Here is a 26,559-nt window from a genome sequence, read left to right on the forward strand (position 1 = left end):
CCGGTCCATTTTAGTTACATGAAAAGAATGTTATTTAAAAACGACGGCAAGGAATTCAAATTTCTAGGATAGAGTATGAACTTATATACAGGTATCTGCGTATCTATGGAGAGAGTTTCCGCAAATACAAAAGAACATGGACTGATTCCAAAATTGATTGTTGAAACACATAGCACGAAGAGACGTCAAAAAGCATTTCAAGCAAGGTATAGTAGAGGAGCTAGATATCGATGTGGTTTATGTATTACTCCTCATCCTCATCGTCTTCCGCAACCTATACGCTCAGCCATTGGAATTAGTAAAAACGCATGAAAAAGAAAGGAGAAAGGAGAAAAATCACTTACATCTTCATGGAAAGTCTTCCCTTCCGTTGTCTCCTTAATAACGCCAGACCGAATACACCAATCACCAAACCTCTCCGACTCCCCTCCTTCAACGGCTGCCGCTCGCCGCTCCAGCGAATACCGCTTCAGCAATTCCTTCATGATCGTCAGAATCTCATCCTCCATAATCGACGCTCGGTAAAGCTTATTCAGCCGCTGGCCATGATAACCACCGCCCAGATACATGTTATAGGCACCATATGCTTTACCCACAAACGCCACCTCGGCCAACCAGGGTCGCGCACACCCATTTGGACAGCCTGTCATGCGCATGACAATGCTTTCCTTGCTCAGGCCGTTCTCCGCCAGGCAGTCCTCGAGCTTGTCGATCAGGATGGGCAGGTAGCGCTCTGACTCAGCCATCGCAAGCCCGCAGGTGGGGAAAGCGACGCAGGCAGACGATGAGAGTCGCAGACCTGAGAAGGCGGTGTTATCGAGTTTGTATTCAGCCATTAGCGCCTTGACGGCAGGGAGATCAGCGTCTTCGATGTTGGAGAGGATAACGTGCTGATTACCGGTAAGGCGGAACTCGCCCTTTCCCAGCTCGGCGAGCTTGCGGAGACCCGTACGCATCGAGAATTCAGCTGTGTCTTCGACGCGGCCGTTTTCAATGAAGAAAGTGAAATGATTCAGACCCCTTTCATCTTTCTGCCAGCCGAAGGTGTCGATGTTGGAGTCGAATTTGAAGGGGCGCGATGGTGTGAAACGGAGGTTTGAGGGGAGCAGGTCTTCGACTTTGCTCTTGAAAACGTCAGAACCCATGTCGTCGATTGTATACTTTAAACGGGCGTGCTTGCGGTTTTTGCGGTCGCCGTGATCACGCTGGACGAGCATGATCTTTTCGCAGACGATGTGGATGTGGTCTGCTGGGACGAAACCGAACATGCTTCCTGTTCGCGGGTAGGTCTTTTTGTTGTTGTGTGTCATTCCCATGCCGCCTCCGGCAAGAACGTTGAATCCTTCCAGGTGGCCGTTGGCGCCTTTAATGGCAATGAGGCCAATGTCGTGAGCGTAAACGTCGGTGTCATTGTGTGGGGGGATGGCAATGGTAATCTTGAATTTTCGAGGGAGGTAAGTAGGCCCGTAGAGGGGTTCATGGTCAACAACGGCGTTGCCCGCAACCTGGATTTTGGTATCCTTGTCATCTTTCAGCCAGATTTCGTGGTAAGCAGTCGTTGAAGGTATCAAATGATCGCTGATACGCTTTGAAATGGCATGAACCTCTTTATGGTAATACGACAGCTCCGGAAGGCTGCTGCACATTACATTGCGGTTTACATCACCACACGCGGCAATAGTGGTCATCAGGGCCTGGTTGATGGCTTGCATGGCAGGTCTCAACTTCCCCTTGACAACGCCATGGAACTGGAAGGTCTGGCGTGTTGTGAGTTTCATCGTCTCGTTCCCATGCGCGCTGCTAATGGCATCCATTTGCAGCCATTGCTTTGGCGTTGCAACTCCGCCGGGCAATCTGCAACGGATCATGAAGGAGTAGGCAGGTTCCAATCCCTGAGCCTTGCGTTCGTCTCTCACGTCGCGATCGTCTTGCATATAGGTGCCATGGAACTTGGTAAGCTGTTGGTCAGTTGCGGAGATTGCACCAGTCGACTCATCACGCAGGCCCTCTGCGATAGTGCCTCGCAAGTAATTGGATTGTAATTTCATATCCTCGTTGGTCAATGGCGGCGGTTCCTCAGGTAGTCCCTCGACCTTGTCCACACCCAAAGCCCGCCACAATCTCGGCTCCCATTCCTGATACCCCGTCTGGAACGCGTCGGGATCCTGGTCATCTCCCAGGCCGATGTCAGTCAATTTCTTGCCGCCAAGGAATGATACACGAGCGTCAAGATCTTTTCCGGGCTTGTTGTAGTAGATCTTGTCCTCTTTTCGAGGCCAGTAGTGACTGTCTCCCAATGAGAAAACTGAGTAGTGAATGGAAGAGAGATCGAGGTCCCCAGAGTTCTTGATGACCTCCCACAATGCACGACCGTTCTGAGGAAATTCGCCCTGGCCAGCTGTGCTGGTAATGAACGCCACATTTTCCTCAGTAGCCAGGTCTTCGATGGGATAATCATCCATAGCCAAAACCATAGTCTTCAGACCACGGGCCTTTCCGCGATTAGCTAGCCTCTTAGCCAAGTTCTCGGCGTTACCATTATCAGACGCGAACAAAATAGTGAGAGGTGCGCCAAAGAGACCCTCCAGAAGTTTGTCATAGGAGTCCTTAGCAGCTCGCTTTTGCAGAGCCCGGACTTCCGTCCCATAAGATTCTGACAAGCTAGCCGAGAACCGGGGATGTCGCTTCATCAGCTGGGTGAGTTGGTTGTCCCGACGAAGAAATCCCTCTAGCTCTCGCTTGATCCTCTCGGAATCGAGGGCGAAATTGGGTTCTCCTCTCTCCGCATTTTTCGGGTTCCATCTATACAGCGGCCAGTATCCCAGGTCAACTGCTTTTTTCGTTTCCTGCAAGATGGTCAGGGGCGAGTCGCTCTCCTTGTTGTAAGGTAGATAAGCAAGAACGACAGAAGGACCGTCAAATTGATCAGCTTCTGCCATTGCCTGCAAGACCTGGGTATACGACCCATACACCGCAACAGATGCGACATAGGCATTTCCAAAGTTCATGGCATAGAGGCCGATGTCTTTCTTTCTCCGTGTGGCATCTGCAGCAACGCGCTCAGAGTAAGGTTGCGAATCGATAATAAGCATATTAACATCGGCACCCGATGCGAGGACGTGGTGAACACCAGAGTTGCCTAAATCGTAGGCCCACGCATCAGAGCCAATCAACCACTGCGATTCCTTCGAGAAATACTGTTTCGATTGCAGCAATTTCCTGGCTAGAGGGGATCCATCGACACCCAGCTGGGAAATCACATCGGCAGCAAGACTATTTGCTTTGACCGCGTCTGTGGCATTTAATGCCCACCGTGAAAGCCAAGTCTTGGGAGTATCAGTTGTAAACATGGTTGACTTAGCCGCTTCTGCAACCTCACGAATGAAACGTTGTCGACCTTCGATGCGAGCAATGAGCGAACCGAATCCATACTCTGGTGTGGAGGCAATTGTGCTAGAGATCCCTGCATTCTCGGAACCAAGCTGATTGGCAACGTAAAGCCGAGCGCTGAAAAGCTGGTTCAAAATCTTCATATATGCGTTTTCGGCCTCAGGTTGCCCTGGAGCGCTGATGGTTATGGAGATCTCCTCTGGGACTTTTTCCCTGCCAACTTGAAGGTTCTGGATTGGTGAGTCGGCCTCAAGGTTCTGAAATATGTCGCGGAGGGTTTGGGAAGCTGTTGAAGGCTCGATATACCCCAGTCTATAACCGACAAGTTGAGGAGCCCTTCCGCTACTGGTTGGTTGCGACAAGCTTGACAAAAGGTCCAGGAACGCAGGGCCCCATCGAGTAGTCTTACGCACCTGCTCCAGGACTGCAATGCGCTCGATCGACTTCGGGATCGTATGAGATATTTGGCCACCAATCCAGGGACGATAGAGACGAGCAGTGATGACTCCAACGTTTGCGAAATCGGCTTTGCTGCTCGGGTTCCTGAGGACATCGACAAGGACGCCGGTGGAGCCGAAAACGAAGACGGCCGATTGCGCATTATCCGGTCCGACGTATTCGATAGCATGATACTGGCGCCCAGATAACTGCGACAATTCATCCCATATTTTGCTGGTTATTTGGAAGATATCAGAAGCGTCCACGGGCCGTACAGTTAAGGGTTCCACTGTCGTGGCTGATGAACTCGCGGGAACGCCATCCGAGCCGCTGTCGCTCCCGGACGAGGAAGCAGAGAAATGCCCATTGGCAGACGTATTCAGCGGCAATGAAAGCTGGGAAGCGGATAAACCGGTAGCGTGTCCCTCGCTTGCTCCCAGATCTTCCTCCACAATGGTAGCCACACGTCCCGAGTTCGCATACAATGTGTGCGGAGCATTCGACGGCACGTGAGCGTGCTGAACAAGTTCCAAATCCAGGATTTTCTTCACGAGCTCCGGATCCTCCGAAGCAATCGGCTTATCCTGCTGGGAATTGGTTGCGTCGAAGAAATGGATCACTCCTTTCCCCGACTTTGCCGCAAGAGAATGTGCAGTCAAGGCGATATCCTGAGCCTCTTGCAATGTTTCTGAATGCAGAAAGGAAAATCCACATTGGCGGATAGAGCTAACCACGGAGTAATCGGGGAAAGGGGCTGGATCCAGACAAACATGAATGACGAGGGGGTAGTTTGCCAGTTTATATAGGTAGGGTATGGATGGAAGGAGGACAGAAGAAGAGGCAGTGAGGGCAACGCGGTGCCCCGACTGCAACGGCTGGAAGGCCGATAGTAGCGGGTCCTCATTCTGGCGAAGGGAGCGGATCTACCATGGGAAGAAGGAGTGGCATTTATTAGAGCTATGTCTATATAGCAGTAGCAACAAGCGAATTAAAAGAGTCACCATACCTCCGGGAACCCCTGCGACACTACTCCCCGCACATTGTCCGCAGAGAGTTTCCTGAGGTGTTTTGAAAAGAGCGAATCAGCCTGGAGGGATGGCTGCACAGACAAGACAAGGTCGCTCGAGAGATAAGCGATCCTCGCAACTGTGCGGTTGAAACCAGATAAAAATTAGCATGAAAGATCGTCTCCAATTTCAACGAGCAGTATTCACTTCAGCCAGTGCAACACACAAGGGCAACATACCGGCCTCGCCCGCAGTTGACACCGATCCCATCGCAACTGAATTGAAGGCGGGGGTGACGAGCTCGATATCAGAGCGCAGGCGTAACCTCAACCACAGTCAATCCAATCCCAACGCACTCTATAACGATTGAGATACCAACAGCAATGGTAAGGATGAGAAGCAGAGAGAAAAAAGAAAACCGAGTTGCTTATCCACGCCATCATGATTACTATTATTTCCCTGCCCATTCGGCCCGGCGTCGTTCTTGCAGTCTTTCGACGGGGTGTGATTGGTCTGCGATCACGACATCGGTGCAAACATGCCAAACTAGGCAGTGGACACCGCAAAACTTGGCGTCTTCTGCGTGCTTTGGGTGCTTGCGGGTTCTAGTTGAACGTGAGTGGGAAAAAGTTGAAAAAAGTTGAACAGGGTTAGAAACTAGTTTTCCGTGGTTGCTCTCGCTCTCACCATGGATAGGATCGCGGTTCGAAAAGAAAGTTGAGCGTGGTTCGAAAAGGAAAATCAAAGCTTCTCACCACAACATATGATGAATAGTTCTTCGAGACATTATTGCAATCCTATTACATTGTGCTTATATGATATCTTTCTCCTGTAGATGCAAGCATATGCTATTCATTGCCAGCCATTTAGAAGAATACCTAGTTGGTAGGTCCCGTTGATGGTTGACGCTGATAAATATAAATACCAATGTTAGGTGCACATCGGAATCAGCAAGTGCCTGCAGCCACCTAGTTGAGCATGGTTTGAATTAGTAAGGTAACCCTCGATCCGAGTGAGAATTCTCTCACCATGTTCAACTTCGCTAACCAGATTCAACTAGAACAGGCCTACCTGCCTTGGCCCACCATCCTGCTTCAGGTGGAGATCCTGTGGAGTGTGTTCGATCTGACACCATTTCCCACAGCTCTAACGAGATCAATAATGATCGAAAAAAAAAATTTTAAAAAAAAAATTAAAAAAAGGTCTCGTGCCAAAAAGCCAATGCCAAGAGATCTTGATTCGGTCCTCAATTGATCGTCTCCTCGAAAAAAGACGAAGTAACCCGTACAACAAATAAGCCAACATGTCTGTCAGGTAGTGTTTTGCGCATCAGGTAATTCCTCCCTGTTCAATTCAAGAAGATAAGACATGAAAAAATAATGCCAAAGGAGGATGGATAGGGAAAGAAAAGGTAAACGCCGACACAAGCGAAACACGACAGGGTGCAATGCTGCCGTGAATGAATAAATAAATAAGCATATATGTAACCCGAAAACTGTCAAGGTGAATTGGGGAAACAAAAGAGAGAATGAGTATACGCATGTACCCCAGGAGCAGGAAACAGACACCAGGGAAAACAAGAACAAGATGCAGTCCCTTTAAATAGAACACTTCAAAACAAACTAGATCACAGTAGCCCTCCCTGCTCGTGAAAAGCAACGAGGGAAAGATAGGAAGCATAGGGGAGGATAAGGAAATAAAGAGAAAAGAAGAAACACATCCCGCCCCCGACTTTCGTACAATAACAACATGCACGTGTATTGTACACCCAATATTCTCAACAACGCATTCATGGCATGGATAAAAGAGCAGAAAGAACAGAACAATGCGGAGTCAAGAACAGGCCCAGCCGAACAGACCCCTTACCATGAACCAAGTCCAATATGTAGATAAAAGCGCGTGAAAGGGATTGAAGGAGAGAGAGATGGAGGGAAAGGGGCGGGGCAGCGGGGAGGAAGAAAAGCTAAACATCGTAAAAAACGAGGTTGGGCGGGGAGGGAAATTTGAAACAGAGAGGATTGGAGAAAAAGAGAAGGAGAAATACAAAATACCGCCCTCGAATTCTCCGTTCCCTTAACTTATTATCATCCAGGAGGCTGTCGTTGTCCTCGTAGTAATTGTTTATGTATGTATGTGCATAAATATAAATATATGCTCGGGTCGATCGATATGCATGAGGAAAGCAACAGGGAGGGAGGCTATAAAATTGAATTCGCACCTGCGAATCAATTTATCGCAATTCCGCTTGGCGGTTTTCGTTATTCGTCGGGCCTAAATGGGAATATGTTTTTTTTTTCACCTTTTCTGCTGATGGAGGCTGAGCGACGGTTGATTGGTAGGGAATGTAGTTTTGTCAATGGTAAAACTTAAGTAGGTGAAAAAGGAAGTGAAGTCGTGGTCATATATCGATCGAGGGATGCAATCAGTCTGTGTATGATGATTTCCTATCATTCGCATTTTGTTTCCCTTTCTCAATGTATGACGATGGTTTCTTGTGTCGCCTGAGTGACCCCTCTGTATACCAGGAACAGGCGGTTATGTTATACCCTCATTCCCTCGCTCATCTCTACCGAGCTTCCGACAAGTCGTACATTTTGACTGATTGGCCTGCTAGTGACTGATTCCGGCTGTGGTTGTTACTGTGAGCCTGCTGCTGCTGCTGTTGCTGCATCATCGAAGCTTGCACAACAGCGTTGGAAGGTAGCGGAGGTCCAGTCCCAGATCGGCGACGTCTTTCTCGCTCAGAAATTCCACTCCCTGGGTTATTATTGCCCGTACTAAACGGGTCAACGCTCTTGCGGAATTTCCTATTCATACCGTTCATCCAGCTATGATCATCATCTTCAAGCCAGTAGCTGCGGCCCACAGACACCATAATCCGACCGAATTTGCCCTTCCACCCTTGTCCCTCTGGTGATCTAGGGTTGAATGGGTTCGGATCGCTATCGATGTTGCTGAGTATCGAGGGGTTCCGGTTATGCGTGTGGATCGAAGTTCGGCGGCGGGAGTCAACTGATGTCCGGGCGTGGAAAGCGTATTGCAGTATGCATTGACGGGCAAATGCCAGCATGACAAACACAAAGTACACACGGATGGTCCACAATGTGCATATAATAGCAATGCTCTGCAAGCTTTCTGGCTGCAAAACGCCGTTTCCAAGACTGGCGGAGCCAGATGAATCCGCACCGTTAGCTCTGGCCGGCACGGAGGTTGGTTGAGCACTGGATGTAGTGCCTTCCGAAGAACCAATGTCGGAAGAGACGTTGACTGTCGGACTGGTGAAACCGGCTGTGCCCGCCACCATCGAGCTGCCGGGCCTTGCATCACTCTGCTGTTGGGAGATAACAAGAAACCAAGTCACAGCAAAGGCAGCTGTATATGCCGCATTGATGACGCTGTCGATCAGGTAGAACCAAGCCAGCGCAAGACACTGTAGAGGGGACTGTAGTCGGATATGCGGTGCGAGTACAGCGGTCACCGCCAGTCCCAGGATTGAGTATATGTACATCGACAGCTGGAAGGGGGAGAGCTGGTAGCTGGTCAAGAGGGCAAGCAGGCCGTAGACCCCACTAATCTTGTTCAGGAGAAGGGAAAGCGTGATGAGAGCGGCGCCGGTTTGTAGGCTCATCAAATAGAGAAAAGACTGGGGTTGAAACACCCATCCAGGGCGCAAAGTTAGCAAAGCTGTTGCTAGAACAAGACCTAGAAAACCTACCAGAACGGAACAAACGAAGCTCTTGCATATATTCATACGGGCAGGAAAGGAGAGTCAACATACCTGTGGCCGCGGAATGCGGAGGAATCGTAATGAAATGCCCATTTTGCTGGTGAACGCAGCGGGCTACGGGAACCCTTTGGGCGGTCGCAATAGGAGCGAGAAGCTGGCTGGCACCTATATTTGCACGGTGGAGGTTCTCCAGCTTGGAACAAGAGATAGGCAGAGTGCGATCTAATGACGACTGGGGGGATGAAGCTGGAGGGCGGCTGTTGGTTTGAGAGCAGATGTCTTTTCAGGGAGTTGAGTTGTTGGAGCGTTCGATCTTTGGTTCTTGCTCAACTTTCTCCGCCAGGTCCGATTTAGCGCCGCCGCCAGCAAACGGCAACCAGCATCAGGCTACAAAAGAATAAGATCCCTGAATTCTCCGGCTATTAGGCCTTGGTGAAATCAATAGTGGACACGATGGGCAAAATAGCTCCTTGCTAGCAGGTGTATTTTTACATCCGACCTTTAGCGGGCTAATACTTTGCGTTGGAGATAGTAAGTTAATAGTAAGTTAATTACGGAGTAGATATAAAACTCTAATGGAGCTTGAGAGTGATTGATAATTGAGGATTGGTCACACCTCTTACCGGCCCATTTATGGGATCGTGTCGATGAGGAGTTTTCTACAAAATAACGAGTACGCTGAATCAACTAGATTGAAGGAGTAATAAGAAGATCTAGGATCTAACCAAGATCTAAGTTACAAGTATAGAATAGTTAGCAACAAGCATTAAAATTATTCAAATCATCTTCTTCAGGCTGTGTACTTCTCGATATATTCTAAATCTTTAGAATTGTAGAACGGTGTAGCTGGAGTATATCTATGTAGTGCGGTATGAGAGACCTGGCACCCAGTAATCAGCATGACATCGTCCCTCGTTTTTATTAGAAGCTGCTCTCAGTGGGTATATGCTTGGAAATATCTCCCTTGGCTGTCACTTTGATGGAAAGATCCTGGAGTACATACATAGCCACGACTTACATTTTCTTTCTCCCTTCTCTTTATCTGCTTTTCTTTTCTGTTTTTAAAAATTGATAAATCGGGGACCGTAGTGCTTGGGCCCCATTTTATTGTAACGAGTTAAATGTGCTGCTTACAGAGCTTACGGAGCCATTCCAGGCCAATAGTTATTCAATATGAAATGGCGCAGCTGTTACAACCCTTCTGCAACCGGAGCAGGATCTGACACCTGGATGCCATTGGTTGGTCTCGGATTTCATGCTACGTCCAGAAAGGGAGACAGCTCGCGGAGCCCTCAAGTGATTGGGAGACCACCCTTTCCAACAGAATGTGTAATGTATGCATAGGTGCTTAGGATTGCCCACAGATCTTTTAGACTTCAGTACTATCTGGCCTACTGATACATTCCAATGACATATTTTATTTCCTATACTTGCTACAGCATATGCAGTATATCGTGGAGATATCGGAGGTGCACAAATTGATCAGAAGCGAGACCAACGCTCCACTCCCCATCTGGGAGCTCCTAGCCGGGGACGAGTTAAAATATTTCCGATCCACCCTCCAGGGAGCAAAAGCGCCAACCAGGAAAACTAATGCTCCACTTCCAACACGCAAAGGATAACTCTAGATGGCCGAAATTCGCGAGGTCGGACGGAGGGGTTTCACACTCGCAAGGGCGCTTGGTTTTTTGATTTTTGATTTTTTTTTTTTTTTTTTTGCAGAGGAGCCGCGGGATGAAACGACAAGAGAGCGCGGGTCGTTTGGGGGAATATGTGCGTTGCTGTTTGACAATTTTCTGTAGATTATAAAGCCCGTCTTGAGCTCTGTAGGTAACGAACCAAGCGTCGTCATGCTTTTTCCTCGAGACGCCCTCACTCCATGTCCTTAACCCATTCTTCATAGTACCTTCTCCACTCCAATTCCATTGCTATGAGTTTAGCCCTCTCTGACCCAGGTTTTGCTACATATTCGGTTCTCCTCAACTCAGGAGACGGATCATGGGATATCGTGACACTGGCCTCTCTCACTCTCCCTATTTGCCGAATAGCATCCAGGTAAATGGGCAGGGTTTTATACATCTGTTGAGCAGTTTGAAGATATACCCACCAAGTATACCATGATGTAACCCGAATATTGAGCTTGATGATGCTGGAATCACGAAGCTGTGTTGCAACAATCTTAATATTTTCAAGGACTGCTCTGGGGTTTTCACAAACTTCAAATTGAAAGCAAAATTGTTTGAATTTTTGCCAGGAGCCAGGTTGAACTGAAAGACATCGTCTTCCCAAGATGTATACACGCCGTTCGGACAGGGAGATATTGCATACGAGATTTCGGTAGAGGATATCGGTTGCTTCCTCAAAAATCTGACGGCTCAGGCACATCATGTTTATAAAACTGCAATAAGTGTAGTATGGAACATATTGGCTCTGATATTCGTCCAGAATATATAAGAAAATATGTTGACGAAGTTCGGTAGGTAGACGCAGTATGTAGCATGGCAGAACGAAATCCTTGTGTTTGACACAAAGCTGTTTTTCAGACCAAGGGATCTTTTTGAGGCATTTGCGATTGTTCCCAAGCACCGCCTGGCAAGAAGTTACCGTGAGCCTGAGCTTCCTATGAAGCCAGCAGACTGGGAGTCCCCCTAGCGCTCGCGAGATGGCCGCTCGATTTTTGCAGGCATCGTATGAATGTGTCAGTGCCGAGCATTGATGTGAAAACTTCTTTGGCTGTTTAAGGGCAAGCTTGGAGCGTTGTTTGCCTCGAGGCATTCTTGCGATGATATAAGAAAATAGATATGAGTAACTATGATAATTGACGACAAGGGTTTGAATTTAACGTCTTGGTGTCAAACTCAGTGTTGCGCTAAAACAAATAAGGTTTAATCTTGTTCAATCATAGTTACGCGATAGTTAGCAGAGCATTAAAAATGATAACTAGGAGCTCTGATTATCTATCTATCTAGAAGGGAATTCAAACTACAATTTATATCTGATAGATCGATATCTTCGCTCGAAAGGAAATGATAACTTTTGTGTGATAAACTCTCGCTTATCAAATAGGTGCTGATTTTGGTGGTGGATTCGGTGGAGACTCTCCGCAAGATGTACTTGGATCGAACTCAATCGGATCCTTGATTCCAGCCCCACGACATGGAGACAGGAAAGTCTTCAATCCGATGCAGACGATAGCAGAGACCTGAGGAATTGTTAGAAGGGGTCAGAAAAATCTGCATACGGTTCTGGACTTCTTGACCAGCAAGGGTGATATTGTGCAGCATGAGCAAGAAGAGCTATTTAAGGATTGGAAAGTCGATAGCCCAAAACGGGCCCAGGGCAATAGCTCTTCCAGCCTGGAAGAGATGCTACTTACAGGACTTCCTCAACTTTCCTATGCAACACGATTATATTAACTGGGGGCCAAATCATAATTTTCCGTCCACCCTAGGTGATCTTCGCAGGTGTTTATCAAAAATGTCCAGGAAAGTTGGAAGAATTACCAAGTTAAGGCTATAATGCAAAGCACAAGTCTACTCTAAGGCCGCAGTGTCGCAGTGAAAATATCATCTTCAGATAATGGAGAGTGGATTTTCCACGGCTTCCCGCAAAATGACTTGATGCAGTTAGACGGTGACTGGGACTCTTTCAAAAAATAACCTCAAACCGACTCACACCCTCACATTGTGATGCCTCTGTCAATGCTCTGCTACTCAGAAAGCATGGCCTTTCTTTGAAGCTGCCAGCCCAAGTCTGCATGTCTATCAGCAGCAATGCTCAGCCATGTTTGCAGTTGAGCTCCCTCTCTCAGTCAAGGGAGATGTCTATATCATTACTCAGATTGAAGAAGTCTCAGTATGATGTATCATCTCTTCATAATTGAAAAAAAAAGCACGGTGGAGAAGCAAAAAAAACATAAGGAATTCAAGTCTGTATCATTATACATGTATGCTATCTTTATTCTTCTATGTATATCTTCGGTGTATGTTATGGAGGTGCTTATCCAAACTAGACTTTTGTGTGAATACATTCCCACATTCAGGGCAGAAAAACGGTTTTTCACCAGTATGTGTGTGGATGCGTTCACGGTTCTGTGAGGCAATTTTATCCAAACAATTGATGTTTGTATCATTTGAGCTGCCCTTGATACTTTTAAGTTATATTAGCAGGTTGAACAACTCAGTACACAGAGTGATAATGGTACCTTAACGTAGTGGCAAGCAGGGGTGATTCACTCTTGGGAGAGGGGGTACAGGGGATCCCTGATGGATTTTGAGCCTCAGAGGGCCAGGGGCGAGAATCTGGCACCATAAAAGATGGATTCTTGTTGTCATTCAAGATTGAAACACGACTTCTCAGAAAGCCCATGACGAATGTCCTAATAAATATACTCTGAAACTGCGCGCCTGTTGAGCCTATAAGAGCCTGCCCCTGGTCGGGCGCGTAGGACGCGTAATATAACGCTAAGAAGTAACAACACGTGAGCACTCGAAGATAAAATCATGTGGGAAGTCGCTCAGGCTTGCATCTTAGATGTCCCATCGCTTCTCAGTCAAAACTTGCGGGTATTGAGAGTTACCATCACTCAACAGCTGGTCCCTCATTAACCAGACAGTCATATTTGAAAGTCCTAGGAGCCAGAAACACAAATCAATCTCCCTTTTCTCCAAAAGAAGAGTATGATAACACCATCATCATGCCCCTGCAATTTATCGACCAGAGTCCCAGTGGGATAACCAGCTCTGACAGGCGTCTTATCCGCTCCCATGTTATGCGAGGCAAGAATACAGGCAAGCAGCGCCAATCCTCCAAGAAACATGGGAATGTTGCAGAACTCAGGCGGATGATAAATGCCTCAAAACCTGCATACACGATTCAGCGACCAATATATTGGGGCGATTTGTGCATCACGTCGTTCCCCAAAGAGCTCGACTCCGAGTCCACAGCACTCATGCATCGATGTATTTTCACCTCTCCTGTTTTTATAGCTCTATCAAGATCTGATGCTAGAGTCATAGGGTTTTTTGACATCAGTGACGCGCTCTTTCCGCCCCAGTTCTGTACCAAGTTCGACATAATAAGATCGATTTGGGTCAACCACATTCTAGCAGACGAAGCTTGTAAGTGGTAATTTGCTGACCCACCCATCAACAACTGCTCACTGACGACAAGAAATTCAGATTTTCATAGCACTCTAGCCATATCTGCGTCATACGTTGATTTTTTCCAGCGGAAGCCAACTGTGTCGTCCAAAACTCTTCATCACATCTCCGAGGCATATGCTCTGGTCAACATCAAACTGTCAGGCCCCGACTCTGTTTCTGATGACGCCATAGCTGCTGTGGTTAGTCTCGCCATCTACCAGCAAATACACCACGAGCCTGCAACGGGACTGGTACATTTTCACGGACTTTATCGCATGATTCAACTCCGGGGTGGGATATCCAGGTTTCTGGAAGAAAATCGTGCGCTAGCACTGAAACCGTTGAGGTATGTAAAGGTCCTTCTTTCCTGGTTTAACCAATTATAGCATCCGCGTGGCAATTCCCAATTTCATCTAATGATTTGCAGACTTGATGTGGAATTAGCAATGCAAAATGGCACCGGCACTCTATTCCACAGGAGTGAGGTGCCTGTTCACCCAATCTTATGCGACCCAGACGCGGGAAGCAGGCGGTATCCCGTCGGTGTCCTCTGGGTACCACTGATGCTGGATATGTTCACGTTCTCAACATTACTCAATGAAGTTGAAACAAAGCAAAGGTTGAGGCTTGACCCGCTAGATTATACAGAGACAATTCTGTCGCTTTTGTACCGACTCGTAGAGGTCTCACCTCTACGGCATGTTCCCACCAAGCCTGCGAGATTGTATGGAGACGTGACATACCTTGCCATGCTAGGATTCATGACAACGTTGCTACCTGAGTACGCTCGCGATGGGCCTAGCTGCCCCCTCATCTCTGATCGCCTCGGAAGCGCCATGAAAGACCTGTCCATCAGACCTGTGGAACCTTCAGACACTGACCCCCCGTTCCTGTTATGGATTCTTTTTATTAGTGGGATCTCAGTGTTGGATCTTAAAGACTGCCACTGGCTATTGTCATTGATCCGTGACACTTGTGAGAGCCTGGAGCTGGATGACTGGGGTTCAATTCAACGGCAGTTAAGCAATTTCCCTTGGATATTTGCATTGCATGAAGTGCCTGCCTATCGACTATGGAAGATGGTACAACTGGGGAGCAGGGACATTTCTTTGGAGATTTCTTCACTGGGATCGTCATGACGCTGGACACAAAAACTAGTGTAACATACATTTGAACTGCCTCAAAATGTCGCTTTGGTTCATTTGACTATCCATTCACTTTCAGACCAGTCCTTTTAGGTGCGCTTCGTACCCGGCCTTGCAGTATAGCTCAGGAGAGATGTAAGACTTGATGTCAGGCTCTCCCTTCTGCGAGCACTGATAACTGATGTATCCGTGCATTCCCTTCCCGTTCTCCAGGCCCCTGTTCGGCAAGCCTTTTTAGCATACCGATGTACGCATCACAGTACGTGCCTCGACCCTGCTCATCCATCCAGGCCATCAAATTGCGAGCAATGGTCAGGTCGTCCGCCCCATACTTGGGAGTAGTCAAGAAAAATTTGACCTGGGGCCTGCCGCTAGTGGGGGCAATATCAAAGAAATAAATAAATCCCTCGCAGAGGGCTTCAAAATCCTTCCACGTTTGTCCGGCTGTAGTGGACTCAACGGAAATCTCTTTCTCCTCGGGAAAATCGGCTGGCAGACCCAACACAGCAAGGATCATGGAGCGCAAATTCTGCAAACTCTCCTCCGAGATGTCGCTGATGCCGCCCATTGTCATAATTTCGCGGACTGACTTGAAGCTGGTGTTCGCTGAAGTGAAATATATCTTAAGTCGCGATTTGGAAGGCTCCACATTGTCCATGCCCATCACGTTGGGTTTCATCAGTTTGCCCTCAGGGCTGTTGCCCAGAAAATGCATCAAAGCATCCCTGCCTGGGTGGGCTTTACCGCAATTCAGTTTCATAATCGCATCGTCCTATTCATGCGTTGTGGCTGGATCACCTCCGATAAACAGTTTTCTCGCTAGGAAGTACGATTTGAGGCCGAAACTGGCCTCTTTGTTGTACTCGACGGCGTGCATGAGAGTTGTGGCTAGTGGCTCTCTAGCTTCGAGCTCCTTGGCATAAAACTCTTTATCAGGGCGGTAAATTTCCGTTAAGAACTGACGATACCATGAATAGTCGACTGCTGGAAGCACCCGAGTCACCTTGTCCATGTAATCTATTGTTGGATCATGGTTTAGTGGATCAGATGCCGTACCCGAGTCCTTGCCGATCGCCTCCCGCGAGTAGCGATTGTCAGGCTCGCTGGTTCTTGTGTTCCACTTCCAGGAGTACTCGAGAGGCGAGCCGTCATAAGCGATGAGTGATTTGAAAACTGGCGTTCCATTAGCCTTCGGCACCGGCCCCAGTCGAGGCACCTGCTAGCCCTGACATCCCAGACGAATGGAGGGTAATGACCTGATGATCCTGTTCAGACACAAAATGAGTGTTTTGTGCAGCTCTTGTCGATTGGCGTCCACCTGCGGCATCCGTTCCCTGCAAAAGCGTTCCCCATTCATCCGCGGGCCGAATGATTATAGCACCATCTCCGTTTAGCTGACAAGTGCTATTTCCCTCTAGAGTCGATGCAGCATCCAAGGCAACAGTGTGAAGCCGGGGAGAGACTATGGCAAGCTTCACACCCGTTTCTCGAAAAAGATGACGCACAGCAAAGGAACTCAGTCGTGCTGATAAAAGGAGTACCAGCACGCCCATGCCCATGCACGCAAGGACATAAATTGCCAATCCGACATGACTTTCCATCATTATGGCAAGTGGGGCGCATTTCGTTACAACTCCGTCTGCGTCAACCGTGGGTGGATGAAGACTAGAGTTCTCCGCTCTAAGTTTGGCCTGGCAGCCTGCAGTGGCACTTTGTTGTTTTGCATCACTCACTGGAACGAGATTTCGGTGCCTTGTCGTTTGGGTGCAGAATATATGGTGCGGATTATGTTTGCCATGAAAATCAACTAGGAGGACATCTGGCATCCGAAACCCGACGTCGCCATGGGTAAGAAATAAACACCCATGGGACAATCGGTGCTGACAACTTTGGAGAAAAGCCACCCTCGCTGCCCCCGGATAAGAATACGGAGGATGGAGTTTGGAGTTTGATCTCGTCATCCCGCGCGGCCCAGGAACCTGTATGCTGGAGAAACCAGGGAGTTAATTACATACATATGTAGTTAACTAGTTTAGCCCATTCCAGCTTCCCCCGCACGCCAATCATGTAGGATATAACTTAGCACACAGTAGTTCTACTGCGTGGTCCGAGAATCATGTAGTTCCATTATCCACAGGAAATGCTAGAGACAAGAGGAGAACGGGGTAGTTTTCATTAGCGATGAGGATTTAACACTCTCGATTCCACAACGACATCAATAATGCCTGCAAACAGCCGCAACGGCTGAAGACTTGGTCCGGTTAACCAGCCTATCAGGTGGAAGAAGACCGGGTTCATCGGTCTAAAGCACAATTTGATGGCAAAAACATGCCACTTTGCCTATCAAATTCTCTCAAAATTTAGAACCCCAGTGTTATCCCAACTTTTGCATTTTAAGATACTGGGAGCACACTTCGACAAGGACATCTTAACAAAATCTTCCATGATAATTTTTACCTGTCTATTGAATTAAAATCCGAGAGAGAAGAATCTACAGCCTGTTATTAACAGGGTAATTAGTAAAAACGGACTAACTAATTTGCTTTCAGTATCGTAGGTATAGATGGGAAATGAAAGAGCTGAGAGAATCGATGAATTGTCGCAAAAAAAAAAAAGTTGACATGGAAATAGTTGTTCTACTTTAGCATGGCGATGCACCCAGGCTGGACAGATTCCAATTTCAAAACAAGCTCGTCCCAAATACCTTTCTGCAGCATTTGGCCCTCCGGATCAGTGAGCCACGTTGGAACCCAGAATTCTTTGATCTTGCACCCGGAAAGAAGCTTGCCATGACCATCCTCTCCCACCAGCAGCCCGTGGAGGATGGTGCGGCTGCCCACCTCTGCTGTACGTGCCATCATGGCTCGGACTGCTTCGTGCATGATTTTAGTGAAAGTGCGGGCATCGCGTCCTAGGCCGGTGCTGCAAAGACCGGGTGCGACCATGGTGATGACAACGCCTGTACGCTCGACTGGGCAGAGTGCTGCAAACTGACGTACAGCGCACTCCCCCACAAGCTTGGTGAGCGCATACCTTGCACTATTTGTCAGTGGCAATATTGCAAAAAGGAATGAAAGCTTGAATCTCACCTCGAGTCCATGTTGGCGCGCTTCTGATCGTTGAGCCCTTCGAATATAACACCATTGCGGCTCTTGTCCATCTCACCTTTGGCAGTATATCCAAGAACACTGACGATGAAAACGAGAGTGGGCTTAATGCTGAACTTGATGGCAGAGTCTTTGAGTTTCGGCATCATCAGGGCGCCGAGGAACACCGTGTTGACAACATTGACAAACATGCTTGTTTCCATGCCCTCAGACTGCGACCACGCGTCGATCATGAGCCCTGCGTTGCATACAAATCCGTCAATTCTGTCCAGTTCTTCCGTTATCTTCTTGACGAAGCTCTGGACAGACGCGTATGTTGACATGTCTATGTGTCGTACCTAGATGTATTGGGGTTAGTACCAGTGATATCGCTGGTTGTGTTGAGAGATGCGTACTTGGACAACTCCCTTGCGCCCGGTCGTCTTCTCAATGTCATTTTTCGCGGCTTCTCCAGCCTTGAGATTTCTCACTGCTAGCACGACACGTTCGGCTGATGCTGAGACGAGATGTCGCGCGGTCTCAAGTCCCAGTCCAGAGTTGCCGCCAGTGATTATATAGGTCTTGCCGATGCATGTCTTTTCGTCGACAAGAATTGGCAATTTTCGGTATTGCTCAGCGGTCAATCGAAGCATCACCATCTTAGCTATGGTGTTGGAGTGGGTTCACGTCGAATACTAACAGTATAATGAAGAATAGTTTTTTAATGGCGACAGTGCGAGGCAGAGTGTTTTCTCACACCTTTCAAAGGAAGCGGATTATTATAATCGTCCAGCTCGGAGGTCCGAATCACACGATGAAATGAGCAGGGGAACAAAAAAAAACATAGTATCTACAATAACTTACTCTGTTGTTGGCCTCTGATTTCTTTTTATACACTCCATAGCGTTTGCTGGGATCTGTCTCAGCCATATCGGGTTCGGGGCCGTGCCAAACAGAGATGGCAACCCTTGCAGGGGGGATTATGAGCTGGTTAACATGTTGGCTGGAAGCAGCCACGACTGTTCTCCGCATGAGTATGTATCCAGCAGCTGGAGCCATGGGGGGAGCAGAGAGAGAGCATGATGGTGTTCTTCGCCGGTGGCCCAGGAGGTGGGAATAAGCCTTGCAGGGATCCCATGTCCCTGTCGCATCTGGCCAATCAGTGATTGGTTCCCCTTTTTGGAAATCAATCATCTTCTTGGATCTCTGCGAGATTTCTGCGTCAACCACCATTATTGCATGGCTTCTCGGCTCCCACGCTGGTCACGAAATAGCTCTGAATGAGGGCCATCTGACCCCTGGCAATTGGACTTGCTGGTTGCATTCTAGCCAGACAGCAACATCCACCAGTTAATCATCCGCATACAGCTCCAGAGAACCGAGTATCATCATATCATTAAATCACCCATCAGAACATAACTAGCAAGTGCTCCGTGTGAGTAATAATTTATTTCCAACTGGACCGCCGGAGCAAAGCTTTCTTTGAGGGTTGTTAGTTTACTAACTGGCTAAGTTAGTCAATAGCTACTTCTTGGCACACGGCCTCTTCTTTTGCCAGCAACCAGTCATTATCAGAGATGACATCGTGTACACCCTTCTCACGCTTGATATGTCTGCCAGCGAAGCTCTCTTGTCGTCTACTTGTCAGATGGGCGAGGGCATCACTGGTAAGTTCTGGTTGGTCAACAGATCAAGGGAGGAGCTCTGTTAGCCTTCATTCTCATCATCGTCGTCTTGGAGTTTTGCATTGCTGCACTTACTCGGATTTATTGATTCTCCCGTATTTCCCACTCCATACTGACTCGGAAGTAGTGTATACGCCAACAATCCTTCGTTCCCGCGATCTGCCATGGGTCCCTCAGACAGGCGCATCATTGCCTATCCAGACAAATCTTGTGCATGAGGTGTGGATTTGAGTGACGAGGAGCTAGTTGAGCCGATGTTGACTATTTTCTTCTCACCCCCTTTCAATAGGAGCGGCAGCAATGCATGAGCAACTACAAATGCATCTTTGACATTGACCTCCCATGACTTCCACTAGTTGTCAATATCGCTCGCGCCCAAAGGTTGTCGCTGCCGGTCAAGCGAGGAAGCCCGGCACGGCGTATTGATGAGAATATCCGCATGTACCCATCTCGAATGAATCGCAGTAACTCCAGCATCGACGCTTGCAGTATTTCAAACTTCAAACTGCACGGATAGTATTTCCACTCCTAGCCTTCCAGCCTCTCTGGCAACTTGTGAGGCCCTTGCATGAGTATCCGAAATACTGGAACTGTCCACTATGGCAATGCGCTCGGCGCCCGCGGCAACAAAAGCAACGACGACCTCCTGTCCCAGACCTTCAGCGGCGCCAGTGAGAACTACTACCTTGCCAATAAGTGGTGATGAGATGGTAGGGTCGAATCCAAGCTGCCCCTGGTTCATCAGAAGGAACCCAAGGACAACAGAGACAAACTGGAGGTCTTTTTTTGTTGATATCAAAGCTCTCTGATGCTATCCCTCCAAGGCGGTCAAACACCCACAGCCGCAGGGACGGCCCACAGAGAGTGAATCCAAGAATAAAACGTCATGAATCCTGGGCAGCTAGAACCTCCCTAGCATACCTTCCTAGATCAAGCCACACGCTTGATGGACTGTCATATTTCTTATCATTCTTCAGCTCCCCTGGCACCAGAATCTGAGACCAATGACATCTGGAGGATTCAGTGGCATTTATATCATCAACAAAACCGATATCAAGCTTTCGCTTTGTGATAGATCCCTCCAACGGCTGAAAAGGTCGCGCTAGAGGCCTCCGATTGATTCTTTGAGTTGCATCATATGCCTCTGCAAACTGCACAAGACTTTTGATGACCTGTGACAGCCATTTCAGCACTTCCTTTTCCACTGCTGTCGCTGGCCAGTCCTGCCAACCCCTCTCCTCATTATACAGTGGATTATCTCACTCCTTGCATTTATCCAAGACAGCCTGTGCTGTCGAATCGAGTCCTGTGATATTCCCAAAATAGGTTTCAAAAATTTTGGTGGCGTCCGCGTGTGGTTCCCCACTATGCTGCGGCTGGCGGTTGCAGTGTATAGGTGGGTTGGGTGGCAACGCCCGCTGTGGGCCGGGGCACACCACCACACCCACAGGTATATATATTACTATGAGCGCAACCATTTAACAAATGGTTACGTTGGCTTTTTGCTATGGATAACCTAGTGGTCATAGTGTTATATTATCACACGCGTGGAAATTGCTGAGCTCTTCTTTGAGTACAGTATCCACATACTTTCGGTATTCCGTCGAGTTCGCGAAACTGCTAGTGTTGCGCACAGAGAGTGTTTGTTGAAGGATCACGACAGGGCGCGGTGGAGGGGTAGTCCTTGAATTAGTCCCGATGAGATCGAGAACGGCGCTCCAGATGTCGTAGTCGGATGCATTTGGATTCCTTTGAATGATAAGCTTCACAAGCGGGCGATAGTCGTTGTAGCAGAAGCTGCCTTTTCGGACACGCAGGGAGAGAGAGAAAAGTTCAGAAGCTATATCGCGACTGCTGAACCTTGACTGAAGTAATAGAGATGCTTCTGTGTTTATCAAAGCAGAAAGGAGAAGCGATACTGCTTCCTGGCAATCTTGTTCAGGCCTGTCGTCGGCGACGCCAAGAGAATTGACCAGGGAATATGAACGCTCTACATCCTGAAGTGGCTCTAGTAAATGATTGAGAGATTCACCCAATGCATGGCTCTCAACCACATTGCGCTCATGTTCCGATAGAGATGTCATCTCTTGAGCGGAGGAAAAAAGGATCACTCTGTGAAGTTCGCGTGGTGCGTGAGAAAGCAACACAATGGGGGGATTCTTACATAAGCTGTAAAAGCTCTGCAGAGGAACTCGTAGTTATCAACTAACGTGCTTATTGTATTGCTTCTTGTTTCTAGGATTCCTAAGATAACAAGGATTAAAATGAACCGATTGTTTTATAATGCTACTATCTTATTCCTTAGTTACAAAGCTAGAAGAAAGGAGGGAAAAAGGAAGAAAAGAAAAACTCATTGAAAAAGAAAATAAACAAATAAACAATGCCGCGGTAAGCAAAAAGGAAGGGAGGAACGCTCCTAAATGGACTGATAGCTAGGCGGTGACTATTGAGGATGCCGCACGGCTTACTCGTGCCTTGCATTGCCTATACGCAGTATACACCGGCCTGTGTTCTCTTCCTGAGAGGTATATTTAGCCGGCCTCTCAATTTGGCAGCGTTGTAATTAGCTGGGTAAGGAGTATAATTCTCAATCCCTAGTTAGAGTTATCCATCCATATTCATCGTATTATCGACATTCTTATTACACCTATGCCTCTCTACTGGTTTCTTCTGATCCTTAGCTTCAGCACACCGAGCCGATCGTGGAGTGTACATGAAGACCCGTAGCATATTTGCACATACGTACTTCGGTATGCGAAAGTTGATATAAAAATTGGCCATGACCGTCTAGGTTTGAGAATACGGGTCTATAACTTCCTCAGGGCCCGCCCAGCCCTTGTTCGAATACGGACGGTATATATAAGAGCTATACACAAAAGATAAGCGCACTTTTTGCTTGAGTAGTAGAGGTTACAGAAAAAAATAGGAATAGGAATGAGAAGAAAAGCCAAACAACTTAGAAAAAGGCGCACAAAAAATAACTATGAAAGCAATTCAGGATGAGTGACGAAACAACTCCGGGGAGCAATGCATAACGAAACGTCGGTACTAAAGGTAATCTGAAAATAAAAGCAGAAAACAGAATCCCAAGAAATAGGAGAATCAGACCCCAGATCCATACGTAGTCAGTAATAATGCTAGCCGGTGCCAGTGGAGAGTTTAACTCGACTCAACATTGGAACTGCATAATATAACAATGGGACAAAAAAATTCCTATCTACGATCGAGAGGAAGGAAAAATTTGAGCGCCGCAGCTTGAAAAGCTGAGAAAGAAGGGAAAGAGAAAGAAAAATATATATAGAAATGAGAGCATAAGAGAGAGAAGACATTACAACAATGATACGCAGAGCAAGTAAATGTCATAGAATTGAAAAGACGCAGATCCTTAACATTGAGTCGACCAGGAATTTCCTCCTAGCATGCGCATCCATCGTTGCTCACAGGCTGTGTAGGGTTGATATTAACATCAATCACTTCAGAGAAGAATGAGTTAGTAGATTGTTCCCCATTAAACGGTTTCACCAAAAGGGTAACGAATGAGCAACAAAACCAAAACCAAAACCAAAACCAAAAAACACTTACTTTGGTTAGCACCTCTCCCCGCCTCATCGTCCATGCCCGGCAGAGCCTGAGCTATCCTCCGAAATAGCTGCTTGACATTGTGCCCAACCTTCGCGCTTGTCTCGATGAACATGAGTCCATGCTTCTTAGCCTCCTCCTCCCCCTGGGCTGTCGTTACTTCTCGCTTATCGTTCAGATCGGTCTTGTTCCCCACAAGCACGATGATCACGTCATTACCCCGTTCGCCGCGCACATCGTCGACCCATTTGCGTGTGTTTTGGAATGATTTTGCGTTCGAGATATCGTAGACGACGACTGCTACGCTCGAGTCGCGGATGTAGGAGGGGATTAAGGAGCGGAATCGCTCTTGGCCGGCAGTATCCCATAGCTGGAGACGGACCGTCCGGTCTTCAAGGTACATTGTCTACAGTCCACAGGAGAGTCAGTCGCGGCTCGCTCCCATAATAAACGGTAACCGTGGCGGTCTATTGGAGGAAGGCTGTGATCCTACTTTTGACAGGAAGTCGATGCCAATTGTAGCCTGATACATATTGTCGAATGAATCGTACATGAATCTGGTGATCAGGGAGGTCTTTCCAACTGCGTCCGTTATACCGAGAATTTAAACCAGGTGTCAGTAAATAGAAACCTGTCGCGGATTGACAACGGTTTTACCCACCACTTTGTTCTCCAAGGAAAACCAATCTAAAAGGGCCCAATCAGTATGGCGTTTCTTGAATCAACAAGGGATGTAGGTTTTAGATTGCGCGTGGTGAACACAAGGGACGTACTTGAACTTCTTAAGAGGGTTTGAGTACGATTCTGTGGCTGATTGTGAAGCCATGGCGGAGATTGCTTATTATTCTGTTATTGTCGGGGGTGTTAGGACAACTCGTGGTTAGATCTCTCAAGCGTTAGAAGGAGTTTGCAGAGTTGATCCCAAGGCAGATATATTTCGAGGTCGCAGGAACCAGGAGATCGTCAACAGCTGGGTATGTATGCTGCGCCTGCGTGCCTGAGAATATGCACTAAAAGTCGTAGCAGCCGTTGCAAATCAATCGGAAGAATTCAAAGACAAGGACAAGAACAGGTGTCTTCGCCTTCCAGAGCGCCGGGATATATCCTCTTGTTGGTTATCTGGCTGGTTCAGTTGGGGCAAGCTTGCGAAAATGGCTGGTTCCGCGCGGTTAAATATCTTAGTAAGGGAAAGCTTCCTTTAGCCGCAGACATTAAGCCCCAAAGCTCACAGCCTGAGGTGCGTATACACTTCCTGTAGCATTGTCCTGCACCACCTCCTCTCCTCATAGTCGTATTACTTTTCGCCTTTGCTGCTGCGGGTTCCAGCAAGCATACTTGGCCGCTGCCCCCGCATTTCGATCCCCTCCAACCTGCCACCTTACGCTGTGTTGGAATTAATTCGACACAGGTACAAGAGAAGACCATGGGTCTCCTGTACCCGGCTGGCGGTGTTCTCGTCTTCCTGGTCATTGTTGGGCTTTGTGAGTGCAAATACACTGCTGCGAGGGTGTTGGTTTTGTTTTCACACATCGGAGCTGACTTCTGAAAAACGTTGAAAACGTGTACAGACATGCTCTTCAATGGCGAGGGTGAAGCCTTCAACGTAAGATTTCGATCCGCCGCAAACCTCTATGCTTTCTGCTCCTCATGCGCGACATGAACACAGTCCCCGCTGATAAAGCAATGTGAAATAAAACAGATCGGCTTGTTTCTCGAGACAGTGTCTCCATATACTTTTGCAACCACTGGCATAGGTCTATGTATCGGTTTATCAGTCGTCGGAGCAGCGTGGTAAGTTTTCCTTCTCAAACCGCTATACATACATAAATATATATACAAACACATTAAGTTTTATCGGACATACTCCTCTAACTTACCATTTCTTATTCGTCTTCGTCCACAGGGGAATATTCATCACGGGCTCCTCGATCCTAGGCGGTGCGGTCAAGGCCCCAAGAATACGGACGAAAAACCTGATTTCTATCATCTTCTGCGAAGTCGTGGCCATTTACGGCGTTATAATGTCCATTGTCTTTTCTTCCAAGATTTCCTACGTCCCCACCGACGACCTGTCCTCCGGAAGCAACTTGTACACTGGTTATGCACTATTCTGGGGCGGCTTGACAGTCGGGGTATGCAACCTCGTCTGCGGTATTGCTGTGGGCGTGAACGGAAGCAGTGCGGCGTTGGCTGATGCGGCGGATCCTTCCTTGTTAGTAGCCGCCCCCTCTTTTTTTTAGGTCTTTGATCTAAACCCCTCCCCCTGTTTCTTATCATATATACACTCGTACAGCTTTTTCTGATGAGTTTAACAACAATGCCAGATTCGTCAAAGTCCTTGTGATTGAGATCTTTAGCTCCGTCCTTGGCCTCTTCGGTCTGATTGTCGGCCTACTGATATCCGGAAAGGCAAACGACTTTGCTTGAAGGTCGTGAAACAGTCGAGAAAATTATTGTGAAATTCATCTGGATACATTGTAGACATAGGAATATTCCCTGTCACAAAATGAGGCATGAGGTTGGAGAGTCCCGTTGTGCCAGGAATCTCTTATGCAATACAAGATAGCTGGCGCATTTTTTTTGCAACTTTTACAACTTTTACAACTTTTTACATATTTATTGTTTTCCCTCCTTCATTTACCATCAACCCACGATAAAATTAATCCGGGGCGATTTGGACTAAAATTTCCCATGTGATATATTACGAATGGACTAGACATGGAGTCATAGCTTTTTTAATGTGCCCAGCATGGAGGGACAGATGTGTGTGGAAATGCATCTAGGAAGGAAGGGAATGGAATCACTGCCCGTTCAGTCAGGTGTTTTGATATATTCTGTATAGTATTTTTGTTTGCATGGGAGTATTATTTTATCTCCTGTCTTCGTCCGGTCATATCTCAATTTATCCACAGTGTGGACGGTTTCGACTCACCTTGGCAATGATATATCGCACTCACTACATACATACTCCGTACACAGAACCACTAAAAATATGGTGGCAAATCATGAAAACAACGGCTGTTGTAGCTAGGATTTATGGGTGATGCCAACATCATCCACCAACCTCAAAGGACCGTTTGAGCAATCTTATCTTCTACGTAGATCAGGAGGACGAAGGAGGGTAATCTCCCAGCTGCCCGGAGATATTTCCAACTCATCTCACACATGATAGATAGATAGCCATTGTTCTGTGGCCTGAAATATAATCCCCCCTGTCTTTGCAGACTCACACGACGGCCAAATATGGGAGAAAAAGCTCCATTACGGCCAACGGATTCTCTGAGGACCTGAGCTAGTCCAAGAGAGCCTTACCCATCCATGCTTGTTGTATTCCATATGGTGTACATTCTGTACAAAG

At 47.6% G+C, this 26,559-nt stretch overlaps 10 protein-coding genes across 10 annotated transcripts; 2 read left to right on the top strand and 8 right to left on the bottom strand.

The window, feature by feature from the left end:
- Positions 1 to 34: 34 nt before the first annotated feature.
- HCBG_05046 (sulfite reductase beta subunit) lies at positions 35 to 5,105 on the bottom strand (the record flags this gene model as incomplete). The annotated part of the gene is made up of 4 exons (XM_045432095.1): positions 35 to 274; positions 345 to 4,751; positions 4,835 to 4,974; positions 5,075 to 5,105. The coding sequence occupies 4 exons, from the start codon at positions 5,103 to 5,105 to the stop codon at positions 245 to 247; spliced, it is 4,608 nt and encodes a 1,535-aa protein (XP_045287307.1).
- Positions 5,106 to 6,777: 1,672 nt separating this feature from the next.
- HCBG_05047 (DUF1753 domain-containing protein) lies at positions 6,778 to 8,463 on the bottom strand (the record flags this gene model as incomplete). The annotated part of the gene is made up of 1 exon (XM_045432096.1): positions 6,778 to 8,463. One exon carries the CDS (start codon positions 8,461 to 8,463, stop codon positions 7,402 to 7,404), a length of 1,062 nt encoding a protein of 353 aa, XP_045287308.1.
- A 1,971-nt stretch (positions 8,464 to 10,434) lies between these two features.
- HCBG_05048 (uncharacterized protein) lies at positions 10,435 to 11,337 on the bottom strand (the record flags this gene model as incomplete). Its single annotated transcript, XM_045432097.1, has 1 exon — positions 10,435 to 11,337. The coding sequence occupies one exon, from the start codon at positions 11,335 to 11,337 to the stop codon at positions 10,435 to 10,437; it is 903 nt and encodes a 300-aa protein (XP_045287309.1).
- Positions 11,338 to 11,620: 283 nt separating this feature from the next.
- Positions 11,621 to 12,930, bottom strand: HCBG_05049 (uncharacterized protein; the record flags this gene model as incomplete). Its single annotated transcript, XM_045432098.1, has 4 exons — positions 11,621 to 11,764; positions 11,804 to 11,858; positions 11,939 to 11,956; positions 12,767 to 12,930. 4 exons carry the CDS (start codon positions 12,928 to 12,930, stop codon positions 11,621 to 11,623), a joined length of 381 nt encoding a protein of 126 aa, XP_045287310.1.
- A 202-nt stretch (positions 12,931 to 13,132) lies between these two features.
- On the top strand, positions 13,133 to 14,845 carry HCBG_05050 (uncharacterized protein; the record flags this gene model as incomplete). Its single annotated transcript, XM_045432099.1, has 4 exons — positions 13,133 to 13,523; positions 13,581 to 13,682; positions 13,743 to 14,052; positions 14,134 to 14,845. The coding sequence occupies 4 exons, from the start codon at positions 13,259 to 13,261 to the stop codon at positions 14,843 to 14,845; spliced, it is 1,389 nt and encodes a 462-aa protein (XP_045287311.1).
- Positions 14,846 to 14,940: 95 nt separating this feature from the next.
- Positions 14,941 to 16,677, bottom strand: HCBG_05051 (uncharacterized protein; the record flags this gene model as incomplete). Its single annotated transcript, XM_045432100.1, has 4 exons — positions 14,941 to 15,068; positions 15,095 to 15,580; positions 15,908 to 16,024; positions 16,068 to 16,677. The coding sequence occupies 4 exons, from the start codon at positions 16,675 to 16,677 to the stop codon at positions 14,941 to 14,943; spliced, it is 1,341 nt and encodes a 446-aa protein (XP_045287312.1).
- Positions 16,678 to 17,487: 810 nt separating this feature from the next.
- On the bottom strand, positions 17,488 to 18,596 carry HCBG_05052 (uncharacterized protein; the record flags this gene model as incomplete). The annotated part of the gene is made up of 3 exons (XM_045432101.1): positions 17,488 to 17,884; positions 17,941 to 18,296; positions 18,354 to 18,596. The coding sequence occupies 3 exons, from the start codon at positions 18,594 to 18,596 to the stop codon at positions 17,488 to 17,490; spliced, it is 996 nt and encodes a 331-aa protein (XP_045287313.1).
- A 1,519-nt stretch (positions 18,597 to 20,115) lies between these two features.
- HCBG_05053 (uncharacterized protein) lies at positions 20,116 to 21,706 on the bottom strand (the record flags this gene model as incomplete). Its single annotated transcript, XM_045432102.1, has 3 exons — positions 20,116 to 20,394; positions 20,531 to 20,855; positions 21,213 to 21,706. 3 exons carry the CDS (start codon positions 21,704 to 21,706, stop codon positions 20,116 to 20,118), a joined length of 1,098 nt encoding a protein of 365 aa, XP_045287314.1.
- Positions 21,707 to 22,809: 1,103 nt separating this feature from the next.
- On the bottom strand, positions 22,810 to 24,027 carry HCBG_05054 (Rab family GTPase YPT6; the record flags this gene model as incomplete). The annotated part of the gene is made up of 5 exons (XM_045432103.1): positions 22,810 to 23,095; positions 23,205 to 23,607; positions 23,695 to 23,783; positions 23,863 to 23,888; positions 23,975 to 24,027. The coding sequence occupies 5 exons, from the start codon at positions 24,025 to 24,027 to the stop codon at positions 23,037 to 23,039; spliced, it is 630 nt and encodes a 209-aa protein (XP_045287315.1).
- Positions 24,028 to 24,352: 325 nt separating this feature from the next.
- HCBG_05055 (vacuolar ATPase V0 domain subunit c) lies at positions 24,353 to 26,131 on the top strand (the record flags this gene model as incomplete). Its single annotated transcript, XM_045432104.1, has 6 exons — positions 24,353 to 24,382; positions 24,610 to 24,682; positions 24,770 to 24,804; positions 24,901 to 24,992; positions 25,105 to 25,413; positions 25,526 to 26,131. 6 exons carry the CDS (start codon positions 24,353 to 24,355, stop codon positions 25,626 to 25,628), a joined length of 642 nt encoding a protein of 213 aa, XP_045287316.1.
- Between the last annotated feature and the right edge of the window lie 428 nt (positions 26,132 to 26,559).

Source organism: Histoplasma capsulatum (assembly GCF_000150115.1).
Source record: "Histoplasma capsulatum G186AR genomic scaffold supercont2.6, whole genome shotgun sequence".
NCBI classification, from domain to species: Eukaryota; Fungi; Ascomycota; class Eurotiomycetes; order Onygenales; family Ajellomycetaceae; genus Histoplasma; species Histoplasma capsulatum.